Here is a 25,693-nt window from a genome sequence, read left to right as displayed (position 1 = left end):
GTGCTGCATGTCTGTCTTTTTCATCCATGTTGGCTTCACCTTCTGCCCATTTTCACACACACACCCAACCAAAATGGTCATAATATAAAATCAAGATGAAATTATGTAGCTTTTTAAGATAGAAGCCAGTAACTTAAATCTATTTATTTACTGTAACTCTATCATTTATTTAATTAATGAATTATGATTTTTTTTCATTTTTAGTAGACTTTTGTTCTCTGTTCTTAATTTTTAAAGGGAATGAGCAAAATATTGATTTATTTCTTTCTAGACCAGAAAAGAACCCACTTAAATTAATTTTTCTTTTACTTACATTGCTCTCAATGGATTTTCCCATGATTTATTGACCAAGTTAGATAAACTAGTCTTTACTCTCAATTTATAGAGTTTTTTTTTTCTTTTCATTGATGGTGACATTCAAACCTATGTCTGTAATCATTTGGAGCTAGGAATAATCAGCCCCAGTATTCCATTTTTAGCTCCCTGGAGCACAGGAGCTTACTCTTGGGAGCCGGATTTGAGAGGAACCTCTCCATTAATCACCCTCATCTACTTGGAAAACAAAATTTTTCCAGCATGGGTTTCTGCCATCCCAGCATTCAGGCCTGGAGCCAGAGAATTGGGCTCCATCTTCCATAAATCAAATTCAGAATTTCATGTCTAATCATTTGAGGCCATAGCTGTGAGTGGAAAGCTAAAAATGACATTATTTCATCAGGTTTGCTGTGAAAAGTGTTCTGTACGTGGCCACCAAATCTAAATATTTTGAGCAGATGTATGTAAAGTTTTAAAAAAAACAGAAAGAAAGAAAAAGGGACCGGTACCCACCCCCCAAAATATCATTAACTTGACAATATGAGTTTGTCAGAAATACATCTGGTGGAGACTTAAAGAATCTTCACTCTTTCGGATAGTTATATAAAAGAACTTGTTGAATAAATGAGGTAGGGTGAGACAGCAAAATTAAATATTTATTTTCAGTCAACAGCTATCATTGGCAAACCTGTGTAATTCCTGAGTAAGCAGTAGCTATAGCTATGTAACAGAGGGCTGAATTCACGAACGTTAGCAGCTGTCCGAACATATTTCTCATTAATATATTTGAATTCATTTTAAGGTCTTTCCTTAAATGAGAATGCACTGAACAACAGACTCTTTTTCTCTTTGAGGTTTCCATTTGTTTTCTCTTCAACATTATAATAAAACAACTATTTTTGAGGAAGCAGCTCAGAGGAAATGGTTTGGATCCAGTTTAACAAATAATGTGTTTCCTTCAGGGAACTTTTGTTGAGGGCCTACTATGTGTAGTGCAGAGTAGTAGTTAAGAACCAGGTTCTGAACATTTGACGGGGAGAAACGGAAAGTTGTATCGAGAAATAAGCAGGTCTGCCCTACTTCCAAATGTGTGTACCTTTCCCCCCATACTTTATCCACACACTATCTTCACTGTCATCTCCCCCATGAATCTCTCTATCTGGCTACCCCAGCCCTAACTCATCTTTTCTGTGTATGTCCTGAGTCCTACAGCTTTGATCCACACGGGCATGTGTACACCACTTATATCTTAGCTTGTTTAGACATGTAAAATTGCTTGAAACTTTGAAAACCATGATGGAATAAAGGGAGAAGTTTTGGAAAATTTGAAGAGGAAGACAGAGTCCAGATTCCGAAATCAGAAGGCTATGGGCAAGTTATTTAGTTTTTTAAGCACCGGTTTTCTGTCATTGTAAGCAGAATTCACATACCTCATAAGGGTGTGAGAAATGAATGAGAGAAGGTGCTTTGCACAGTACATGGCACATAGTGAAGGGCTCCATAAATGATAAGTTATTTTTAGGGGTAAAAGTCACACCCACAGTTACTATTATTATATAGAGCAAAATACAGTAAGTAATGTAATGTAATTATAAAGAGCTATGGGGACAGAGTGGAGGGACAGATCATTTATAGCCATGGAGGAGATACGATGAAGAACTCTTCAAGGAGGATGCGTTTGAATAGTGACTTGAGAAGGTGTGGGATTTAACAAGTTGGGATTATGGGAAGTTTCCGTTGAAGAAAACCAAATGAACACTCACTTCAGACTGTAGGTTTCATTCATTTTGATATCCCTAGGGCGTGCAACGATGTCTGGCATAGAGTAAATACTCAGCAAGTATTGGATGAATGAGTATCAAAAAGACCAGAAGAATTAAATCAAGAATTCCAACTCTATAGACAGTCAAAGGTACAGTTTGGCAGGGGAATTAACAGGTAATAATGCTAGAAAGATCAGTTGGGGCTGTGTTATGAAACAAATTGAGAGATACAAGCAATACTGTGGGGTTTTTTATTTGTTTGTTTGAGTTTAATTCTTTTAAGTAGATAATACTTGGACATGGTATAATATTCAGAAGGTACAGAGGAGTAGACAGTGAAAAGTAAGTGTCCCTCCAACCCTTTTCCCTCAGCCTCCCAGTTACCCTGCACAAAGGAAACTTCCAAAAAGATGTTGTTTCTGGTTTCATATGTAATATTTTCATAGAATCTCTGCACACATACACGCACCTACAAACACACACACATACACACGTGTGCAAGTGTGCTCACACATACTGTGTATGCTCAAATATTAGGTGGTGCACTGTTTTAACTCACCTAAATACACAGACTATCAGATATATGAATAAATGGTGAATGTCTACTTGTGATGTTTAACTTGTTAATTCACCCTTATTTACATATTTAAAACCACACATTGTATAAAATCATGTATAAATTAGGAGAGATTTTTCTACTCTCACATTTCACGAGCGGTATAATTCAAAATCTGCCTCTGCATCTGTATTGGTTTTGTAATCTCAGAGCCCCTTTTTGAGACCCCCAGCAGTTAGCTAAGTACATCATCTGACTTCCCTCTAAGATCTTTGAGATAAAATATTTTTAATCTACATATGATTCTGTGCCTGGATTTTTTTTTTTTTTTTTTTTTGCGGTACGCGGGCCTCTCACTGTTGTGGCCTCTCCCGTTGCGGAGCACAGGCTCCGGATGCGCAGGCTCAGCGGCCATGGCTCACGGGCCCAGCCGCTCCGCGGCATATGGGATCCTCCCGGACTGGGGCACGAACCCGTATCCCCTGCATCGGCAGGCGGACTCTCAAACAATGCGCCACCAGGGAGGCCCTGTGCCTGGATATTTTATTCCTAGTTACAATTGCCCATTTATACAACATTCAGATGATTGTTTTCCAAATCTGTCCTGTAGGTGTATATTTAAATCTTCACAGCGTGACTTTCTACTATATCACTTTTTAAAGTTTCTGTTACAAATGTTCAGACTTACACAAGAGTAGAGAAAATAGCATAGGACCTCCCATATTCTTATGACCCAAATTCAACATTTATCAATGTTTTTAATATAATCACGATGCCGTTACAACGCGTATATATATAAATTTAACCTCTAACACCCATTCGATAATCAGAGTTGTCCAGTTGTCTCAAAAATGCAGTTTGTATAGTTGATTTGTTCAAATCAGCATCCAAAAAAGATTCACATATCACATTTGGTTGTGCCTCTTAAGTCTCTGTACTCTAAAGCATCTGCCTTCTTTTACCACTACCACTGACTTACTGAAGAAACTCATCAGCATCTTGTAGAATATACACTTTCTGGATTTGTCTATTAGTTTCATTTGATGCCATTTATCTTGCTCCCATATTTCCTGTACTTCCTATAAGTGGCAGTTAGATCTAGAAGCTTAATTAGACTGAGGTTCAATTTTTGGCAAGGTTTCTTCATAGGTGGTGGTGCTATATGTTTCATATTATATTGTATCAGGAGGTACAGTGTCTAATTGTCCTACATTTTAGTGATGAGTAGATTGATCAGAAGATTCAGTGGGTGATTGTCCCCTCCACTGCAAAGCTGTCATCAGCCTTTCATCTAATGATTTCATCTATTGATGATTATTGCCCAAATCAATTATTTCATGAGGGGTTAACAGAATGGCAATTTTCTAATTCTATCATTCCTTCTACACTTATCAGTTAAAATACTTTTGTTGAAAAGAACTTTGTCTCTTCAGCTAGGGAGTCTTTGATTACCCTGAAATATAGTTCATACAGGGAAATCAAGATAAATGCTTAATTTTTAAATTGCCAGTTTTCAGTGTAAGATGTTGGTACCCAAGCTACTTCCAAAAGTGTCCAATGAAAGGTGTTTTGATTTTTTTTTAAGTGGGAGAAGAAGGCATTCTCTTTTATTTAAAAAATATCTTTATAAACTCATGTTTTTTTTATGTTTTCAATTTGTTTCAATTAATCTAATTTATTATTGTTTTTGATGGTCAAACTATCCCATCTTTGGCTACTGGGAGCCCTTTTCAGTGCATTAATTTGAAAATGACCTTTAAAAAGCTTGTTTATGATATCTAACACCTGCAGTTATGAGGTCATACCTTTAGAAATAATTTATTTACATCATTTCTTTCCAATTCTGACAGATACTCTTTATGAGAGTCCAAAACTAGCATTATTGAGACTATTTCAACCTAATGTATCTCTCCTAAACTGTACTTTATGGATAAAAATAAATGGATATGGAGAATTACTACATTACATGAGCGATTTTATAAGGATTTGAATACAAGGCAATTCCCTTTTTCTCCTGAGGAAAAAACTGGGGGAGAGCCCCTTACCTTGTATTTGGGTATACATGGTACATTTCTCTTTGTGTGTGTGTGTGTGTATGTGTGTGTGTGTGTGTGCGTGCGTGTGCACGATGCATATATTTTTAACATAAATGTTAAAACGTTATATATCTCCTTTTCTATTATGTGCCGATGTCTTAGAGATGGTTCCATGTTTGTACCTCATTGTTTTTAACAGAGGCACAGTGTTTTGTTGTTTGGATGTACCATACTTTATTTAATTAGGCCCCCATCGATAGACATTTAGTTTGTTTCCAATATTTTGCTGCTATAAAGAAGGCTTCAGTGAAGATCCTGACAAGCCATTTCATACATATGCAAATTTATCATTAGGATAAATTCCTAAAAGTGGAATTGTTACATTAAAGTATATGTGCATTTTTCATTTCCAAGTTGCCCTCCATAGAGGTTGTTCCATTTAACACTCCCACCAGCAATGTTTGAGGGTGCCTGTTTGTCCACACTCTTGCCAACACAACCGTGTTCAAATATGTGGGATTTTAGTACTATAATAAAAACTGTCCCCACACTGATCTTCAAAGGGGAAGGTGTTTAAGAAAGGAATTCTAACAAGAAATTATGTGTCAAAACAAAAAGCTATCCTGAAGAATCCATTCGTCAATATAGCCCATGTTTGTATTACACCAAAGTATCTTTTGTTGCATGTAGTATCTCTTCGTATAGATTAGATCAGCCAAGCAGCTAAATTTGTCAGTAACTGACAGTGGGAGCATTTCTTGAAATCATTTTCCTCCTATGCATAAAGATATGTATCCGACCAAAGGAATTTTTTCTAACTGGGTCTTTGCCAATCGTAGCATTATGTAGAATGATGATACAACCAATTCATCAGTAATGGCAAACAAACATTTTTTGGAAGCCTCCAATCCCCATCCCTCTAAATTAATTTTAGTTTTAATGCTTGAGAAAGTAAATATATCATGTTAGGTATTTTTCAGACTTATCCCTGCTACTCAGTGAGGAGCCCTCTTTTTCTTAACTCTAACATGAAGCTCCCATATGGAAGATGAATATTTTTGAAACTTGTTTCTTAAAGGACTTGATGAATAACAGCTTGTTCTGCAAATCTGACAAAGTAGTGTACAGCATAGAACTCAGGGATAAGTGCTGAGAATAAAGTGCTCTGACTTGTTTTTCTTTGCTCAAGAAACTATGGGCAAGAGCAGAAGTGGTGTCTAGAGTGCTTACAGAAGCGATTCTTTGGATGAGACCACCCACCCCAAAAGTATTTGCTTCCGCATCAGATCTATTTTGGGCCCTACAAGGTAGAACACAGCTATGAGGCACCAAATAGATGTAGTCTGAGCTTCATAATAAACTTTGTGATGAAGGGGATTGGAAACACATTAGCATTTGTGAAGAACAATGTTTATGGAGCAATGGAAGATGCTCTTTGTTCTACTTAATGCTCTTAAATGCCCTGTGTTGTGTGCTGTCCCTTGTAAAGAAAGATGATTCCACTCAATCAACCACCATTAGCAGAGTTTGCACTTCAAGTTGTTTTTTCCAGCCATAGTAATGAGCTTGTATTAAGCCACCCGCCCCCCTTTCCTGTCTAGGCCCTCTTGAAACCAGTGGCATACACTGGGAAACAGCTGCTTAGACTTAATGTTGGAGTGAGTAGTTGAGAGTTAGCTGGCCTTTCCAGGGATTAAGGCCTGTAAATGTGGCCTCATTATCACTGGACTATAACCCACTGAGCTCCCTGGCACCACACCCATAATGTGTTACAGCTCTATTTAAAATTAGATGATCATGAATACTCTGGGAAAAGTCATGCCCTAGCTAAAGAACAAAAAATTCCCTGTTCCTATTTATAATCCTAGTGATTAAAGACTATACCGCCTGGCCCTTGTTACATTCTGCGTACTTAGAAAGGGACTTATATAACATGATTTTTTGTGCAATTTTATTGTTTTTAATTTAGTGATAGTTTATAATTGAGTGGCAAATTATAGAAAACACTCTGAATCTTCCCCTTTCTGGCAGAGTTATTGCAAGTAGTACAAACGCTGTTCCTCGCCATTCCAGAGCCCTAAAGGACATATGTCTCAACAAAACAAGTAAATGTATGGTAACATTGAAAAATATATCTGTATATTTTTATATCAAGTGAATTAATACAGTGAGACAGTTTCTACATAGGGGCCTACAAGGAGTAATTGTATCTTAAATACTTGGCAGAAGATAAAGTCCAGTCCTAAGCACTAATTCTGGGTCCACTTCACTCTTGGCCACATGACCAATCTTAACTGATTCCGAAAACGGATGGTTCTTCCATTTGTATGGTTATGCCAAAGGAATCAGACTTATCATGCCCAGGGACAAACTAAATGGTTCACAAGGGGGCACATGGACTAAGCGAATAGAAAATTAGAGGCAAGAGAAATATTTTAGGGAGGTGGCTTAGCATAGTAGATACAAATGTGGGCTTTGGGAAGTACCACACTTGCACTTAGCACTTCACATTGCTGTAAAAATGCTAAAGATATATAACAGAACATGAAATGGTGGTTAAGAGCATGGGCTCAAGAATATACAGTGGAGGGCTTCCCTGGTGGCGCAGTGGTTGAGAGTCCGCCTGCCGATGCAGGGGACACGGGTTCGTGCCCCGGTCCGGGAGGATCCCACATGCCGCGGAGCGGCTGGGCCCGTGAGCCATAGCTGCTGAGCCTGCTCGTCCGGTGCCTGTGCTCTGCAACAGGAGAGGCTGCAGTGGTGAGAGGCCCGTGTACTGCAAAATATATATATATATATACAGTGGAGAAAAGACAGCCTCTTCGATAAGTGGTGCTGGGAAAACTGGACAGGGACATGTAGAAGTATGAGATTAGAACACTCCCTAACACCAAACACAAAAATAAATTCAAAATGGATTAAAGACCTAAATGTAAGGCCAGACACTATCAAACTCTTAGGGGAAAACATAGGCAGAACACTCTATGACATAAATCACAGCAAGATCCTTTTGGACCCACCTCCTAGAGAAATGGAAATAAAAACAAAAATAAACAAATGGGACCTAATGAAACATCAAAGCTTTTGCACAGCAAAGGAAACCGTAAACAAGGCCAAAAGACAACCCTCAGAATTGGAGAAAATATTTGCAAATGAAGCAACTGACAATGGATTAATCTCCAAAGTATACAAGCAGCTCATGCAGCTCAATAACAAAAAAACAAACAACCCAATCCAAAAATGGGCAGAAGACCTAAATAGACACTTTTCCAAAGAAGACATACAGATTGCCAACAAACACATGAAAGAATGCTCAACATCATTAATCATCAGAGAAATGTAAATCAAAACTACAATGAGATATCATCTCACACCAGTCAGAATGGCCATCATCAAAAAATCTACAAACAATAAATGATGGAGAGGGTGTGGAGAAAAGGGAACGCTCTTGCACTGTTGGTGGCAATGTAAATTGATACAGCCACTATGGAGAACAGTATGGAGGTTCCTTAAAAAACTAAAAATAGAACTACCATACGACCCAGCAATCCCACTACTGGGCATATACCCTGAGAAAACCATAATTCAAAAAGAGTCATGTACCAATATGTTCATTGCAGCTCTATTTACAATAGCCAGGACATGGAAGCAACCTAAGTGTCCATCGACAGATGAATGGATAAAGAAGATGTGGCACATATATACAATGGAATATTACTCAGCCATAAAAAGAAACGAAATTGAGTTATTTGTAGTGAGGTGGATGAACCTAGAGTCTGTCATACAGAGTGAAGTAAGTCAGAAAGAGAAAAACAAATACCATATGCTAACACATTTGTATGGACTCTAAGAAAAAAAAGCTCATGAAGAACCTAGGGGCAAGATGGGAATAAAGACACAGACCTACTAGAGAATGTACTTGAGGATATGGGGAGGGGGAAGGGTAAGCTGTGACAAAGTGAGAGAGTGGCATGGACATATATACACTACCAAACATAAAATAGATAGCTAGTGGGAAACAGCCACATAGCACAGGGAGATTAGCTCGGTGGTTTGTGACCAGCTAGAGGGGTGGGATAGGGAGGGTGGGAGGGTGGGAGACGCAAGAGGGAAGGGATATGGGAACATATGTATATGTATAACTGATTCAATTTGTTATAAAGCAGAAACTAACACACCATTGTAAAGCGATTATACTCCAATAAAGATGTTAAAAATTTTTTTTAATTTTAAAAATAAATTTAAAAAATGAAAGCTGCAGAGGAAAGAAAAAGAGCATGGGCTGTGGAGTCAAACCAATGCTTTTTTTTTTAACAGTATATTGGGGTTTTTTTATTTATTAATTTTATTTCTTAAAAGTTCTCCTGGGCCTTCCCTGGTGGCGCAGTGGTTGGGAGTCCACCTGCCGATGCAGGGGACGTGGGTTCGTACCCCGGTCCGGGAAGATCCCACATGCCACAGAGCGGCTGGGCCCGTGAGCCATGGCCGCTGAGCCTGTGCGTCCGGAGCCTGTGCTTCGCAATGGGAGAGGCCACAAAGGTGAGAGGCCCGCGTACCGTAAAAAAAAAAAGAAAAAAAGTTTTCTTGAATTTTCTAATTGTTTGTACCAGTATATTTTTAAAAAATCTTTATTGGAGTATAATTGCTTTACACTGGTGTGTTAGTTTCTGCTGTATAACAAAGTGAGTCAGCTATATGTATACATATATCTCCATATCCCCTCCCTCTTTTTTTTTTATTAGTTTCTGCTTTATAACAAATTGAATCAGTTGTACATATACATCTGTTCCATATCCCTTCCCTCTTGCGTCTCCCTCCCTCCCACCCTTCCTATCCCACCCCTCCAGTCGGTTACAAAGCACCGAGCTGATCTCCCTGTGCTATGTGGCTGCTTCCCACTATCTATCTATTTTACATTTGGTAGTATATATATGTCCATGCCTCTCTCTCGCTTTGTCACAGCTTACACTTCCCCCTCCCCATATCCTCAAGTCAATTCTCTAGTAGTTCTGTGTCTTTATTCCTGTCTTACCCCTAGGTTCTTCATGACATTTTTTCCCCTCCCTCTTGCGTCTCCCTCCCACCCTCCCTATCCCACCCCTCTAAGTGGTCACAAAGCACCGAGCTGATCTCCCTGTGCTATGCAGCTGCTTCCCACTAGCTAGCTATCCATTTTACATTAAAGCAATGGATTTTTGAGCTCAGCTGCTGACTCTAACTGTGTAACCTTGGGCAAGCTACTTACCATTTCCCAGTTCCACTTCCCTCATCTGTAAAAGGAGGATAATAGAATTGACCTCATAGGGTTGTATAGGGTGAGCATTAAGTGAGGCCATAGCATTTACAGAGAGAAGGCAGAAAGTAAGGCTCAGTAAATGATACAACCTTTTCTAGCAGCAGCAGCAGTAGAAGTCAAAGTAGATGTAAAAAATAACCAACCTAAATGTGGATTAAATCCCTGACTGTGATCTCATTAGCACCAGATTTATACTTATGAAACCTTAAACTTGAATAATGCCCTATCCTTCTGGCTCTCTCACTCTTAACCCATGAGGCTCCTCTCAGACCCCATTGAGCCCTCTAGTCCTCTTGCCCTTTCCTTTTTCTCCCAGACCATGAGCTTCTTCCTAGCCCCTCTGGCCTGCCCTTCTTTCCCTCCTCTAATCTATCAATATTTCTATGCTGAAATCAGAGTGATTTATCTAAATTATAAGTCCTACCATGTTGCTGCTTTGGCAGCTACTCATGATCATGGCTTGACATTGGCTCTGAGCAGGAAACATCAAAACCTGATGAAGAGGGTTTCCCTGGTGGCGCAGTGGTTGAGAGTCCGCCTCCTGATGCAGGGGACACGGGTTCGTGCCCCGGTCCGGGAAGATCCCACATACCGCGGAACGGCTGGGCCCGTGAGCCACGGCTGCTGAGCCTGCACGTCCGGAGTCTGTGCTCCGCAACGGTAGAGGCCACAGCAGTGAGAGGCCCGCGTACCACAAAAAATAAAAAAACCTGATGAAGATTACTGATAATTAAACTGACTTGTCCTGGGAGGAAAAGGGAGAAATAGTGAATTGTTTGTTTCTTTCTGGACCCTTTAGGCTAGATGCCAGTGTTTCCATTTGAATATTAAGTGCTTGGCCAGGTCAGGGAGAAACTGTTGATAAAGCATCTAATGTGATGCCAAGAACCTAGCAGTATACATCACACTGTAATTGCTGATGAGGCCCAACGGTTGAGCAATCTGTTGGTTTAATATTCTTGAATCATAGTTCACTGAACTATGATTGAATTTATTTGAATACTTGAATTCATAGGTTCACCAAAAGATCTCTTGCTCAAAGTTAGGAGATTTTTGTTACTTACTAGCTGTGTCCTCTTGGGCATACCCCCCCCAACTCTCTGTGCTTCAGATTTTTCATCTGTAGTGAGGAGATTAAACTGGATGATCTCTATATTCCCTTGAGTCCTGATAAGGCATGATTTCTTTATACCATCTGAAGGAGTGAGGTTTGGAATAAACAAAATCCCCATCATAAACAAATGTTCTCCCTATAGTAATCTGGCTTCAGTATAACTACAATGAAGGACTTCCCTGGTGGCGCAGTGGTTAAGCATCCACCTGCCAATGCAGGGGACACGGGTTCGAGCCCTGGTCCAGGAAGATCCCACGTGCCGCAGAGCAACGAGGCCCATGCACCACAACTACTGAGCCCATGTGCCACAACTACTGAAGCCCGAGTGCCTAGAGCCCGTGTTCTGCAATGAGAGAAGCCACCGCAATGAGCAGCCCGCGTGAAGGATAAAAGGGATCAATGTAATTAAATGGCATAAAAATCAAATTGACAGTCTTGACCATTTTAGCACACCATCCCCAATACACCAGAGAATTAGTTGGGTTTTTTGGGGGGTTTTTTTCCTGCGGTACGCGGGCCTCTCACTGCCGTGGCCTCTCCCACTGCGGAGCACAGACTCAGCAGCCATGGCACACTGGGCCCAGCAGCTCTGCGGCATGCGGGATCCTCCCGGACCGGGGCATGAACCCGCGTCCCCTGCATCGGCAGGCGGACTCTCAACCACTGCGCCACCAGGGAAGCCCAGAAAATTAGTTTTAACTGCCATCTTTGTGAGTTTGATTTCTGCCATCCTTACCGCCTAAAGTGCTGCATGATACTGACTTTTTTCTATTAAAGTGACTGACAGATTTTATAAAGATACCCATTGAGATACTTCAACATACCCCAGCTATAGCAAAACTTGTCTTTTGGGAATTACTGTGGCATCTTGTTGGCTCAAAGCCTGTTTCTTTGGGAGTACACACTACTGTGCATCACCTATTATAAGGAGAGTACTTCCCAACTTCACCACCAAGAATTCCTTCAATTATTTGTGAACTCTACATTGTGAATAATAATAACTATTAAACTATATTTTATTATAGTTTATTTCCCATACTTTATTAAGCAAAAAAACAAAAAACATATAACTGCTACTTAGAGAATTTGGCCAGCATGAGATATGTATTGTAATCACAAGTTGATATAATTCTAGCTAAAAGGAAATATATGTGATATTTTAATTAGCTTCATCTTAGGTAAATACCAAATTTCTGTTATGAATTTGAAACACCAAGATATCTTGGAAGCTCCCAGATACTTAAAAAGATTTCTAGTGATCCACAGATTGCAATTTGGGAACTTAATGAATATATTAGGTAGCAATTAACCTAATAATAATGATAAGTAATATTATTGTTATTATTTGTTAGGCAATTACTATATGCCAGAACTGGTTTTAAACACTGTACACATCTAATTCTCCTTTAATCCTGAGCCACAGAGAGGTTAAATTATTTACCCAGGATCGCACAACTAGGAATTGGGTGGAGGATTTGAACCCAGGGAGGTTTGAGTAGATGGGGATGCAGCCTACTTCCTTAACCCCTCAGTGGCCAAAAAGAGTGCTTTAGTAGGTGAATAAGAGAATGAGAGAGATTCACAGTTATACCAGTTGAATCTTAAATTGCTGAAATACGGACAGGCATCAGAACTGGGGTGCAGAGAAGTGCTGGGAGTGCTGACATTAAGTTCTACTCTGCGGATTTGTACCTGAGTTTGTGCATTTGTGTTAAGGATTCTACGTAGGCTGGAAGTTGGGCCAATCAATAACTTATTGGTCAGAGCGGTGAATTCCAAATGCCTAACAACATGTTTGGTGTGGGGATAGGCGGTGCGAAGTGGGCTAGGGGAGGATATCACCATTATAAGACTGGGAACAAGAGTTGGTGGGAAGGGGGAAATGGTTCCCACCCAACAAGGGCATATATGCAATAAGGTGGAGGAAGGGGAAGTGACGAGAAAAGCTCGTTTTTGAGTTAATAACCTATGTTCTAGAGTTTCAGGGACTTTAAACTCCTGTGGAGTGGGGATTTGTGGCGATTCTATACCCAGAATGCCATAAAACCCTGGCTATTGGGATTCCAGGGTTAGTACTCTAACAATTTTAAGACAGTGAAATGCTGAGGGAGGTGGGGAGTAAAAAACCAAGGATTTGAAAGGTAAAGCTCTGGAGATGCTAAAGACTAATTCCCCTTGTACTCTAAGTCAATCGCAATTTTAGCTCCTAGGCCAGTGGAAATGGACTTGGGGGTGGGGGGCAGAGGGGTTGAATAAGGGGAAGGCCACTTGGGCAGGAATTTGGAGCTTCCCTCCCTAGCTTTAACTTGAGCAGCTCCCATTTTATATTGAGGGTTTCTGCGTATGGCTTCATTTGATAAAGACATTCCATACTTAAAGAAAAAGGCAAAACCACTTTTCTAAGGCGGGGGGGAAAGGACGGAGGAGCTCCAAAAAGTGTGCAAATAGGTCAGCTTTGGCCTTTGTCCTTTTTGAAAATAGGGGCAGACACTAGCAAGGATGTTTTGGCTGGGAGATTGGGAAGGGCCAACTAACGACTCAGTAAATCAGTCATCTTTACTGTGAAACCAATAACAGCAGTGGCAGCGACAAATGATAATAATAGCAGTTGCCATCTCCCCCCACCTTTAGGAGTTTGGGATTGACATATACACACTACTGTATATAAAATAGATAATCAACAAGGACCTACTGTAGAGCACAGGGAACTCTACTCAATATTCTGTAATAACCTATATGGGAAAAGAATCTGAAGAAGAATAGATACATGTATATGTATAACTGAATCACTTTGCTGTACGCCTGAAACTCACAGAACATTGTAAATCAACTGTACTTCAACATAAAATTAAAAATTTTTCTAAATAGCAGTTACCCTATTAAGTATCAGCTCTGATCTGAGCACAAGGCTATATGCTTATATAGATTGTGCCATTCGATTCTCTGCAGCCCAATGAGATAGGTGCTCATTTTGCAGATGCCATCACTTTTTTTTACCTCTGAAGGAATTGTGCAAGTTGGCTACAGATATAGGAATAAACCAAGTAAAGGCATTTTTGAATCATTCTGCAAATAGATTTAAGTAGTTGTTCAGGGCTTATGCAGCTGAAATACACACCAGGTTGAGGTGATCTATTCCTTTGAACCCAGGCAATTCTGAATTCAGAAGGACAAATCACAAACTGGCCCCTGAAATCAGGAATGTCTGATAGCTTACCTGTAGATTTAAGTAGAAGACATGTTTCCTTCACAGAAAGGAACGGTTTTATTTCAATTACATGTTTGCTTGCAAAGACTTTTATTAGTTTGTCTGTTGAACAAATACTTCTTGAGCACCAAATACGTGCTCTGAACCCAGAATCTCAAACATAAAATTGAGACTGATTTGTTTAATATAAGCCTCAATCCTAAGGAATGTCTGAAATTCCCAACTTCAGGTAGCATCTGTTAATTAAGTGTGATTTTTCACTCTCATTCCAATAGATATTTAAATACCCACAGCGAGTGAGGAGGGCAGTAGAGTTCTTAGATTCTAGACCGTGGAATAAAAGAACCTTACAAATGAAGTAGCCCCTTTCCTATATTTTATAGGTCAGAGAGTCAGATGGACTTGGATTTTAAACTATATAACCTTGGGCAGATTACTTAACCTCTTTGAGCCTCAGGTTCCTCATGTGTAACATGGGGATAAAAGCACTTGCCTTACAGAAACACGGTAAGGATTGCACAAGATTAAGTTCTTAGTGTAGTACGTGACACGCACAACGTGCTCAATACACGTTTACTGTTACTGTGATCACTATCTTCCAAGTGAGGGGACTGAAACCCAGAAAGGGGAAGTGACTACCTCAAGATCATATAGCTTCTTGATATTAGGGCAAACATTAGAACTCAGATCTCTGTTAGCAGTCAAATATTCCTTCTACTACGCCACCCATTTTATTCCCTAGGAGCAGGTAATGTAAACTTCCTAGGCCTGTGAGAAGTAGTTTGGCTGATCCAGGGAGAAGGGAGAAGAAGAACAAGGAAATGGGTGACATAAGGAAAGACTTCCTTGGCTCAGAAAACAAAACAGCAAGGGAAATAAATAGAAAGCAAAGGAGAAACAGCAATTACCAGAAAGTTTAGATCTTAACGTAGCAGCATTACAATGCCTGCTGAATCCTAGAACTGATCTCTATCCTAATTCCTTTATTCACCACAAATGTTTCAATGCAATTGACTAGGCTTTTCCTTTTTCATGGGGATGGGGTAGGGAGGTGGTTCAGAATGCATGTGTGTTTCACAGAAAGTTACTGTGAATTCAGCTTTCCTAGACAATTTCTATTTTCAAAGCAAGGAAACCCCGTAATTGAAGTTAGAATAGAAGCATGAGTACTACTAAGACTTAAGGAATGATAGATTTTAAGACAACAGTTGGCTGGAGTGAAACCTAAGCATAGAAGCTGTTGCGAAATTTAACAAAAAGAAAAAACTGGCTCAACACTAAAGCCACATTGTTATTGCTTTGTATAGCTACAGTGCAGGTAAGTGCAGCAAGTACCTGTACTGGGAGTGATTAATTTGTTAGATGAAGATATTCTTAAGAATTAGAAATATATGAAAAAAGCCACTCTGTCCATATGTTAAAAACAAAGATTAATTTACAGTTGCCTAAGCAAAAGATGATATAATCTTTCCTAAGGTATTTAATCAAGGACTTCAGTGTTGGTTGTGCAACATCCAAGGAATGTTCAAAATATTCCAGGAGTTTCCTGAAAGGAACAAGGCCATTTTGCTCAATTTATGACTGCCTAGTTCCATGGCACACAGAAAATCTGATTGGAGCTCTGGCCCACCAAAAGAGATACATCATGATAGTTTGGGGAGCAATTACTATACAAAATGGTTGTTCCTTTTGTACTTCATCCTTAATCTTGAGTTTTCTGATTTCCCTCTCCTGAAAATGATTACATGTAATTCCAAATAAAATATATTGATAACACTTTGATTGCATATTCATTTGATCATTTTCACCTTCACAGGGCATCAGGTACTGTTTATACAGCGCTAGACATTGCCACAGGACAAGAGGTAAGTGTTAACATTCAATTCTGACTTCTACTTTCCTTTATTCATATTGATCAGAATTCCTCTTTGATGGCATCTGTGCCTGAAAAAATGGGTAGCACTGAGTTGACATATGTTTACTTCACTGGTGTCCAAAGTATCTGAAGTGAATGACAAATTCATGATTGACCAAGGAAAAGGAGCATGGGTTTGTGGCATCGAGAAAGCGCTTAGTAAAATAAAGAATTTGTATGGGGCCTCCCTGGTGGCGCAGTGGTTGAGAGTCCGCCTGCCGATGCAGGGGATACGGGTTCGTGCCCCGGTCTGGGAGGATCCCATATGCCGCGGAGCGGCTGGGCCCGTGAGCCATGGCCGCTGGGCCTGCGCATCCGGAGCCTGTGCTCTGCAACGGGAGAGGCCACAAGAGTGAGAGGCCCGCATACCGCAAAAAGAAAAAAAAAAAAAAAAAAAAGAATTTGTATGCCTGAAACTGTTGCCAAAAAATATGGTTGTTTGTGTTTAGTCAGGTGATGGTAATTCATTCTTGCATTTTAATCATTATTCAGGTGGCCATAAAGCAGATGAACCTTCAACAGCAACCCAAAAAGGAATTAATTATTAATGAAATTCTGGTCATGAGGGAAAATAAGAACCCCAATATTGTTAATTATTTAGATAGGTAAGTGTTTTCTCTCTTGATGTACTTGTTTTCTTTATGGGATATCATTTTCTTGGCCAATTATTTTTATTTAGGATCTATTCATTTAGCATCCATTCTACAAATAGTTCTCAAATGCTACAAAATATTGAGTATCAGATCTATTGCTAAACTTGCACCCACTTATCTTTGTCCACCCATTAAACATTTGAAGACACATTTTATGGTCTTGCTTCTAAACATGAGCAGTTTGTATAATTTCCTTTTGAGGATTGTGACCCCCCTATTGCCAGGAAATAGACTATTGCATATAGGAGAGAGCTGTGGTGTTTTAAACGTTTCATCAAGTGTTTGTTTGGAGTCAATGCAGTCTCTGGTTATCTAAGTAAAGGAGGCAGACTACAATGGCCCTGCTTTAATGGGTGTTTTGTGATGAACTGACAGTGAGGTCTAGGGAATTGAGACTTTAATCTCAAACCTTTTTCCTAGACCGGGTAATTAATGTCTCTTTCATCAGTGGTATTAGCAGTGGGTTATTAATAGGCATTTAAAGACAGCACTAACTCTTCAGTTGTGGTTTAACATCTGTCTCATTCAGTTTCAATAAGTGTTTGTTTAGCACCACTGTGCTGTGTACTCTGGGGGGATCCAAAGGAAACAAGACCAGGTCTACAACCTCAGTGAGTTTAAGATCTTGCTTTCTGTGTTTTGTGCCAAGTAGACCAGTGGTACAGAAGGAGGCAAAAGGGGGGCAAAACGAAGGAGGGTCAGGTTTTATAGTCGAAATCAGGGTTTCATAAAGTGTCATTTAGGGACCATCTGCAGCAGAGTGACTTCACTCTACTTTTGTAATTTCGTAAAAACTGCATTTCTAAAAAATTCAGATTTCTAGGCTGTTCTCCATAACTAATGAGATATTTCATTTTTATGAAATGAGAATTTTAATGAGAAATTTCCTTTTGAACAAACTTCCCAGGTGAGTCTTATGGGCACTGCAGTTTGAGCACCACTGGATAGAAAGGCTTGCTTCATACTGATGTCAAGCTGGGGGCAGGGTAGAATTGTTGGGGTCATTCCATCCACTGTAATTTCTCTCTCTTGCTGAGCAGGGGAAGAGAGAGACCTGATCATACTGCTAAAGTGCCTTCAGATTATCCCAGGGGTTTGAATTTGCCTACATTGCTCTGGTGACCTGCCTCTCCATATTTGATCACTTGGGCTGTGTCCCTCAATTACTACTTAAAGATAATGGGCATGTCATAACTGACTTCTATCAGAACTGAGACCTCAGCCCAGTAAATCCATTGCCAACATGAGTCTCTTTGATTCTCTTTGATTCAGCCACTACCTGAAAAGATTTCAGTAATTAATTGAGTAGAATCAAAAATAATGCTGAGATCTGAATAAATTATCCTGTAAAACTGTATGCCATGGGTCAGTTCAGTCCAAGAAGTCAACACTGTGGCTTGAGTTATCCAAAAGGGCTATTCACTGATCCTGTTCATTGAAACTAGCTTTTTACAATGGAAGGATTGACAGTAGTCAGTCACCAGAGGCCTCCTTGCTCTTTTCCTTCCTTCCATGGTGCGCGTTTATCTGATGGTCCTTTGATTTCCATGCATATTCTCTTCTATTGTTAAGGAAGTGTCTCATACGCATTATTGATATTTTCCTCTTGTTATGTAATATAACCGAATGCAGAGACTAACTGCACATTGCCTTCTTAATGGAAATATAGAAGGGTCTCCACTTCCTTAGGCCTGAGTCAACGTCTTTTTCTTCTCTTGTTGTAGCTACTTAGTGGGTGATGAACTATGGGTAGTCATGGAATACTTGGCTGGTGGCTCTTTGACTGATGTGGTCACAGAGACCTGTATGGATGAAGGACAGATAGCAGCCGTCTGCAGAGAGGTAAGAAAATAGAGCATTTCTCTGGTTGATGAGAACACCAAGATTGACAGTCTTTTACCTTTGATTATTCAGAATGTTTGTAATGTCAAAGTAGCAATAGTACATCTTTTGTACTAAAAAACAATTGAAGATCCTAACTCCAATTTAAATCCTAACCCTCCCTCCCCAGCCCCTTTGTTTATTTTAGTTGCTTTGCTATGGATCTTTTTGAGTTTGATTATGCCATTCACGAGGTGCCATATCTAAGCCTGCATGCTGGAGTCTTGGTGAATATGGAAAACAGTAATGTTGGCATGGAACTTCTTTCTGACTGGGGGGAATGTTTACATGACAGTTATTTTGCCTTGCATATGCAATGTAATCCATGTATAATATAGACCACATTATAATCCAGTCATTTTCTAGAAGGCAGTTTAAACAAGGTCCTCCCTCAGTCCAGAAAGTAGTTGCTTTCATTGTACAATCTTCACCTCCCTTGGAGCCCTCCAGTGAGTCAGAGTGTCTGCCTCTTTTCCAATAACAGTGGCATATCCCTAGTTTCAAACTAAATGAAGGATATTTTATTATATTAATTTTTTCAATATTAAAAAAAAAACCAAACACTCCTCATTGGAGTCTCATCTTGGGTGTTACCCTCTACCCCATTCGTTGAGGTTTTCTATAGACACAGGGAGGAACTCTAACCCACTGAAACTTGAAAATCAATGATAGTAAAATGAAACCAAATACTTCCAGCTAGTCTTTTGTTGTTTTTTTAATTTTAAATTGTTCACTTAAATTTCCTCCTTCCCAGTATGCACACATATCCACCAAACACATATATTTTCTATTCATGCAATTAATCAAACTTAAAATATTCAGGGGATTCTTCAACCTTTAGCCTGTGGTTTCTGTCTTTTAGTATTACAATGCAAAGCCATTTCCAAACAAGTACCTATAGTTACTTCAGAGCCTAGAAGTGGTTCCCAAACCTGGTGGTTGGTCCATCAGAAATAGCTTGGGGCACTTGTTTTAAATGCAGATTCCAGGGTTCCACTCCAGACCTACTACATGAAATCATACCACAGATGCAGATGCTTACTGTATCTGTAAAAGACCAAGCTGAATCCATATCCTCCAGATAAGTAAGTAAAAGTATGATTATAGTAATTGGTTCATTTGGCTGTATTAACGATTTAGTGCTACTTATCACACCATCACTCTTCATGTCCAAGTCTGATTGGGGAGCTTTCACATGTATAATGCTAAGTTGCATTACTGATGTAAATGGTAACAGGATTTCAAAATGGCGTTGAAAACCTTTAGTAATTTATTTCACCCAACAACATAAAATTATACCCTTGCCCAAAATTTATCTAGAAATGAAGCACATCTAAACAAATTTTTGTGATATAATTAGAACTTTTTTTTCCTGATTCAATAGTGCCTCCAAGCTTTGGATTTCTTGCACTCAAACCAAGTGATCCACAGAGACATAAAGAGTGACAATATTCTCCTTGGGATGGATGGCTCTGTTAAATTGAGTAGGTATTATGGTTCAGATGGCATTTGAGAGAGTGTCAGGGGATTTCTACTCTTTTACTGTCTATCTTGAGAAGAAAAGGGCTATTGAAAGTGATGGGTTTGAAGGCATTTAGAGCCCAGTTTCAGGTAAAGAATTTTTCTAATGTTGTGTTCCTGTAGATCGTGACCAGATTTAGGGGGTTCGATAGTTCAGAATTTCTAATGGCTTCCATCTGCTGGATGGCAAATACCTAATTAGAAAACTAAAAGATTCCGTAAGTTAGAGGGAACAGTGTGGGGAGGGAACCAGATTGAGGTCTAGTAAAAATGACATCACATCAGTCAGTTATTTCAGACCCGTTTAAAATCTGGACCAGTTGAGAGGTCAGGTAACAAAAGGATATGAGCCAGGCAGCTGTAGAAGCTCAGAGCCTAACTAAAGGAAAGTATGGCCATATCTGAAAGGGACTAATTTTAACTGACTTTTCTTCTCTGCAGCTGATTTTGGGTTCTGTGCCCAGATCACCCCTGAGCAAAGTAAACGAAGCACTATGGTGGGAACTCCCTACTGGATGGCACCTGAGGTGGTGACTCGAAAAGCTTATGGCCCAAAAGTTGATATCTGGTCTCTGGGGATTATGGCGATTGAAATGGTAGAAGGTGAACCCCCTTACCTTAATGAAAATCCACTCAGGGTAAGTTGAAAGAAAACTCAAGTACTTCATCCCCAGGAAAGGGAAAAAGCCAAATGTCATTTCTTGTCTTCACTAAAAGTGGCCAGAATGGGGTCTTTCATGGGACAAGTGACCTAGAAGCTTCAAGTTATAATTTTCAAAATTACTATGAGTTATTTCCTGTATCTCTGAAGATGTCTCAACAGTTTTTTCAAATGCTTCGATATCACTATTTCTAATGCCAAGGGTCTTTAAAATTCTTTAGGATAGCTTTCTGCTGTTAAAAAAAATGTAGCTTCTTTTTTTAAAGCAAGATGTGGGAAGCAAACAGTATTTTTATCATATGCCATGGTTAAATGATCTATCTAGGAAACATTTACTTTATAATTACTTTAACAAAGTAAGTAAACACATTTCCAGAACAGCTATGATTTTTTAAATTAGATTTTGTTTCATTATCAGTAATGATTTATTGAGCAACAGCAGCATGGAACACAAGATAGACACAGCACCAGCCTGGTGAAATCACAAACTTTATTAGACTGTCAAGTAGAAAATGAATGGAAATTGCTTGTGTCGGGTAACTCAGTTTGCTACTGCAGAATCAGAGGTTTGATTCTTACGTGGTCTGGTTACTTCTACGAAGAGAAAAGCTCCATTTTGGAGTCTACCACCACCATCTTTATTCAGAGAAAGGCAAAGGAGCATGAAAGAAATGCTTGCTCAGTACAGAAGTGAGCCAGTAGCTGTTTTGTTGAAAAAAGCCTAAAGGTGAGCCAGAAGCTGTGTTATATACCCAATATATAAAGGGCATCACACTATTGAGAAAAGGAAATATGCACTGATTCAAATTCTGATCTCAAAACCTATGCAGAGTGCCAGTGCCAAAGGCATCTTGCATACTGTTTGCTTCATTACCACTAAGAGTCTAACATTGAATTTTACCCTTAGTATACAAAAACCATTAGTAAATGGTTAAGTGTTTACACGTTAAGCTTATAAGATCCATATTCAAGCCAAATATATGTCTTTCTGTACATGTAAAGAAACCTACAAACTAATTATCTAGTTATTTTGCAGTTGAACGTTTTGTAATTGGGAGCTGCATTCCCCATGTATGGAGAGGGGGACAGCCTCCTCCTCGCCCCCTCCTAATTTCTCTCTGGTACTTGGCCTCTTGTCCTAGTCCCGGCACTGATTAGAAAATAACAGATAGAAGTGAATGCCCTAATGAATGCTATGGGCTATTGCTCTGGTCTCATGAAACAATCTGGAGGTACGATGTGGCTGAGTGGAAAAAGAAGGGGCATTTTCCCACCGTTTGTGGGTCAGCCCTCCATGAATTGAATCAAGCCCACCCCTGACCTATGGACCAGCGCGTCAGGATAATTACATGGGCTTGTTCTTATTGTTTAACCACCTTTGCCCATTAAGAAGTAGCAGTGAAAGAACACATCAGGTCTCTTGTTTCCATGGATTTCCTCCTCTAAGTCTTCGGAGTTTGGAGGCACTAAACGGATTATGGCTATTTTGCTTTCTGCCTTCTAATGAGTAATTTACAACCTACAAAATTTAAGGATTAAATCAATGGCTCTGTAAAGCAACTGGTCTCAGTAATGCATTTATTACCTTCTTCGTTCCCCAATTACAGTTGATCGCTCTTCAGCTAGGCTGTTAATCGTTAGAAAAAAGGAAACAAGTTTTAATCTTTATGGGCATCTTCTAGCCTAGGATTAGAGCTAATAATTAACAGCTTGTCTCTTAGGATCCACAGCCTTGTATCTAAATAAGTACTTGTAGATTAACAAGCCACCAGGTTCAGGAAACCTACATTAAGGCTATAACACAAAGATTCATCAGAAAGACCACCCGGTTGAATTCCACTGACAAGGATTTACTCTCCATGTGTGATCAACCTCCAGTGACTCAGTCACCAAGTCCATATGGTGCCGGCCCCCTATCTGTCTGCCAGGTGCCACAAGGACCTTTTAAGCTTTGATTTTAGATATGTTGTCCTCATGTTCTCTTAAATAAAAGCCAGTGTCCCCGGCTATATGCCTTTATTTGGAATTTGAAAAATGTAGTCACTGAAACCCTGGAGAGATTGGACAGAAAAAGATATACCATGACCCTGTTGGAAGCCTGTGTTTTCTTGGATCCTGGTGACCAGGCCATGTGTGGGGAAATTGAAAATCGCAGAACTTTGGGAGAGGTATAAAAGAGAACTGGCTTAGCCCTTCTTTCTTTAAAATCCTTCCAAGACCACCACTCATCCACCTCTTTGGGCTTTGAGGAGGAAAAAAAAGGAAGGAAGTGGAAGGGAGACAGAGTGGTAGAGTGAAGGCTAGCATGTTGATATGAAAGGCATTTGGCCCACGGAATCAGGCAAAACTGAGTGGGTCTCGGCTCCACAACCTGCCAGCTCTGTGACCTTCAGCAAGTCATTCAAAACCTTTATAAGCCTGTTTCCTGTGTGTAAAATGGGGACAATATCTCTCCTGCAGCGTTAGTGTGAAAACTAAATGAAATAATGCATGTAAACACCTAGCACAGTGTGTAGCTCATTGTAAGGAGAATGGGGGAGGGGATTTATATATCAATAGAAAAGTGAGAAAGGATCCTTAGAATACTTTTTACCCATTCATGAAGGGAGATTGGATTCCCCACTTCCCCCAAGAACTCCCCCCCCCTTACACACTGACTATACTCACATCCCTTCGAGCAGTGGAGGGTCCTCCACAGTTTAGTATAAATGACCATGAACAGGTAACACTGAGCAGCAGAGGTTAAAGGTAAAATCTGGGGCTGTACATTCGAAGGCTGTTTGCATTTCACTGTAGCTTTTTTTGTGTCTTTGTTGAGTCCGTTGGAACCTAGCAAACCCTCTTGAAATATTGCCTGTTAACATACCACTGATGCAAGGAATTAGCGACTCCCCCCTCCCCCCAGTTATAAAGCGGTTGGGATTTTTTTAATGTAAATTGCTCTGTACTAATTGACCTAATTTGCTCATAAGTTCCTCACTGCCTGAAGTCTTTGCACTCAACGTAATTGGCCTTGGATGCCTTGTTCTGTGACCCACGGGCATTTTTAGTGAAGCCTCCAATAATAAACTGCCTTGTTCTTTATGTTTGCCAAAGTGACTGGAGTTAAAATCGATCTTTCCCTGTGGATATGCAAATCAAACGTTGGTACACTGCTCATCTCCCCAACTTTTGTGTTAATTTGAAGTTATCTTTTTATAAACGTGGGATTATAATGACCTGATTCTAAATAAGGAGGCACAATCATTTCCATAAAACAAATCTTCGGTTTGTTGTTGTTTTTATTCCTCAGCGCTAAGAGAGTGCCTCTTTATTAACTTGGTGTTCCACATAATGGGGCTGTTCTTGTCAATGGCTTTTGAGGGATTTTGGTGTTGGTGAAACGTCTCAGTGACATCCAGTTGAGGTCCCTCCTGGACCCTGTGGATGAAGCCCTTTTTCTGTGTAATTTTCCAGACCTTTATCCTAGTTGAGATGAACTTTAAGTGTTCTCTTTCTACCCTTGCTTTAAGCATCTGTGAAACCGTATCCAACACTGGATCTTTGGAAGACAGTTTTCGGTATCAGGAAGAGATTATCTGAAGGCTTAAAATAGTATTTAGGATAGTATGTGAACCGCCTCTCCGGTACTAGTGGTTCTCCTCCTTGGTTGCACATTGGACTCATCTGTGGAGCTTCAAGAACAAATGACGTCAAGTTCCCACACCAAGGCCTAGAGCAAATACAAAGCTCTGTGGCAAGCCCCTTGTAGAACCCTGTCTATATTGAAAAACAGTTCTTCATCAGCCCTCTGAGCATGGTCGCTCAACCAGAAAAAAGCATGCTATCATTCTGCCCACATTTCTCCTTTTCATCTAAAAAAAGTATCATGGGTCACTTTGTTGAAATCCTGACACACCCTGGCATTCTTTGATTTACCATTCCAGTGACGCTGTCAAAAAAGAAATGACATTAATTCAGTATATACCTCTATAATATGCCCATTTTCTTTTTCAATTTTGCTTCTCCTGCAAATGGAGTCCATCATTACAATGTGCTAGCTGTTGTGTACATAACACATACTGGTGATAATAAAGCCTTCAGCCTGGCTACTCATGATTAGGAGTGCATAAACTGTATGGCCAGAGAGAAGGGAGGGCAGAAGTGTAAATTCAGACCTGTTGTCTACATTAAGAGGCTCCCTACTCCCCCTGTCCCCACACTTGAAGCACTACACACATGTTAGTTTATTCTTCTTTTTTAATTATAGAACCGGGGAAATTCTGGTTAGCTTGTATGTCTAGAGAAGAGAGTTAAGCAGAAGAAGAGACTCTCTAGCAACGAAAAAGCAGCAGCTAAGGTCCAAAGTGCTGGAACCTGTGTTGTGGATTGGAATGTCTGGGTTTGATGGCGCGTGCTCATTTGGAATTAAAGTCAGACATAAACTTCCTGAGCGCCAGAGAAGCAAGCATACTTTGCTAGCACTCAGTCAATATTGTTTTGAATGTATTTCAGGAAGAGCTGGGAGCATTCCCTTCTTTTTCCGTAAGCCACTATGGAACAGCAAGGTTTATTGATGGTTTGTTGACACTTCTACTTTGAGGGCAAACCTATGCCTAAAAGGAGGGGTGAGTTGGGATAACTGCAACTAAAATAATTATAGAACAGTAACAGGGTTTCTTTTTAATCAGAAAAAAATATTGCCTGTCAAAAGATAGACAGCTCTTAAGAAGCATTGGTTGTCAGGAATTTAGCATAGGAAAATGGGACCTAGCCATAGGAAAGCTGCAAGTCT

At 39.8% G+C, this 25,693-nt stretch overlaps 1 protein-coding gene across 8 annotated transcripts in view; it reads left to right on the top strand.

Annotated features, from left to right (window-relative positions):
• The window catches only part of PAK3 (p21 (RAC1) activated kinase 3), a 123,465-nt gene that overhangs the window by 77,642 nt on the left and 20,130 nt on the right, over window positions 1–25,693 (top strand). For all 8 annotated transcript variants that reach the window (XM_081222431.1, XM_081222429.1, XM_081222427.1 and 5 more), the window contains 5 exons: window positions 16,105–16,153; window positions 16,696–16,808; window positions 18,581–18,698; window positions 20,122–20,221; window positions 20,700–20,896. In XM_081222431.1, the coding sequence (XP_081078557.1) occupies window positions 16,105–16,153; window positions 16,696–16,808; window positions 18,581–18,698; window positions 20,122–20,221; window positions 20,700–20,896 (577 nt within the window). The remainder of the gene's footprint in view (window positions 1–16,104; window positions 16,154–16,695; window positions 16,809–18,580; window positions 18,699–20,121; window positions 20,222–20,699; window positions 20,897–25,693) is intronic.

This window comes from Mesoplodon bidens, assembly GCF_964165515.1.
Source record: "Mesoplodon bidens genome assembly, chromosome: X".
In the NCBI taxonomy this organism is placed as follows: Eukaryota; Metazoa; Chordata; class Mammalia; order Artiodactyla; family Ziphiidae; genus Mesoplodon; species Mesoplodon bidens.
The sequence above is the reverse complement of the archived record's forward strand: the minus strand, read 5'-3'. Positions and strand labels throughout refer to the sequence as shown.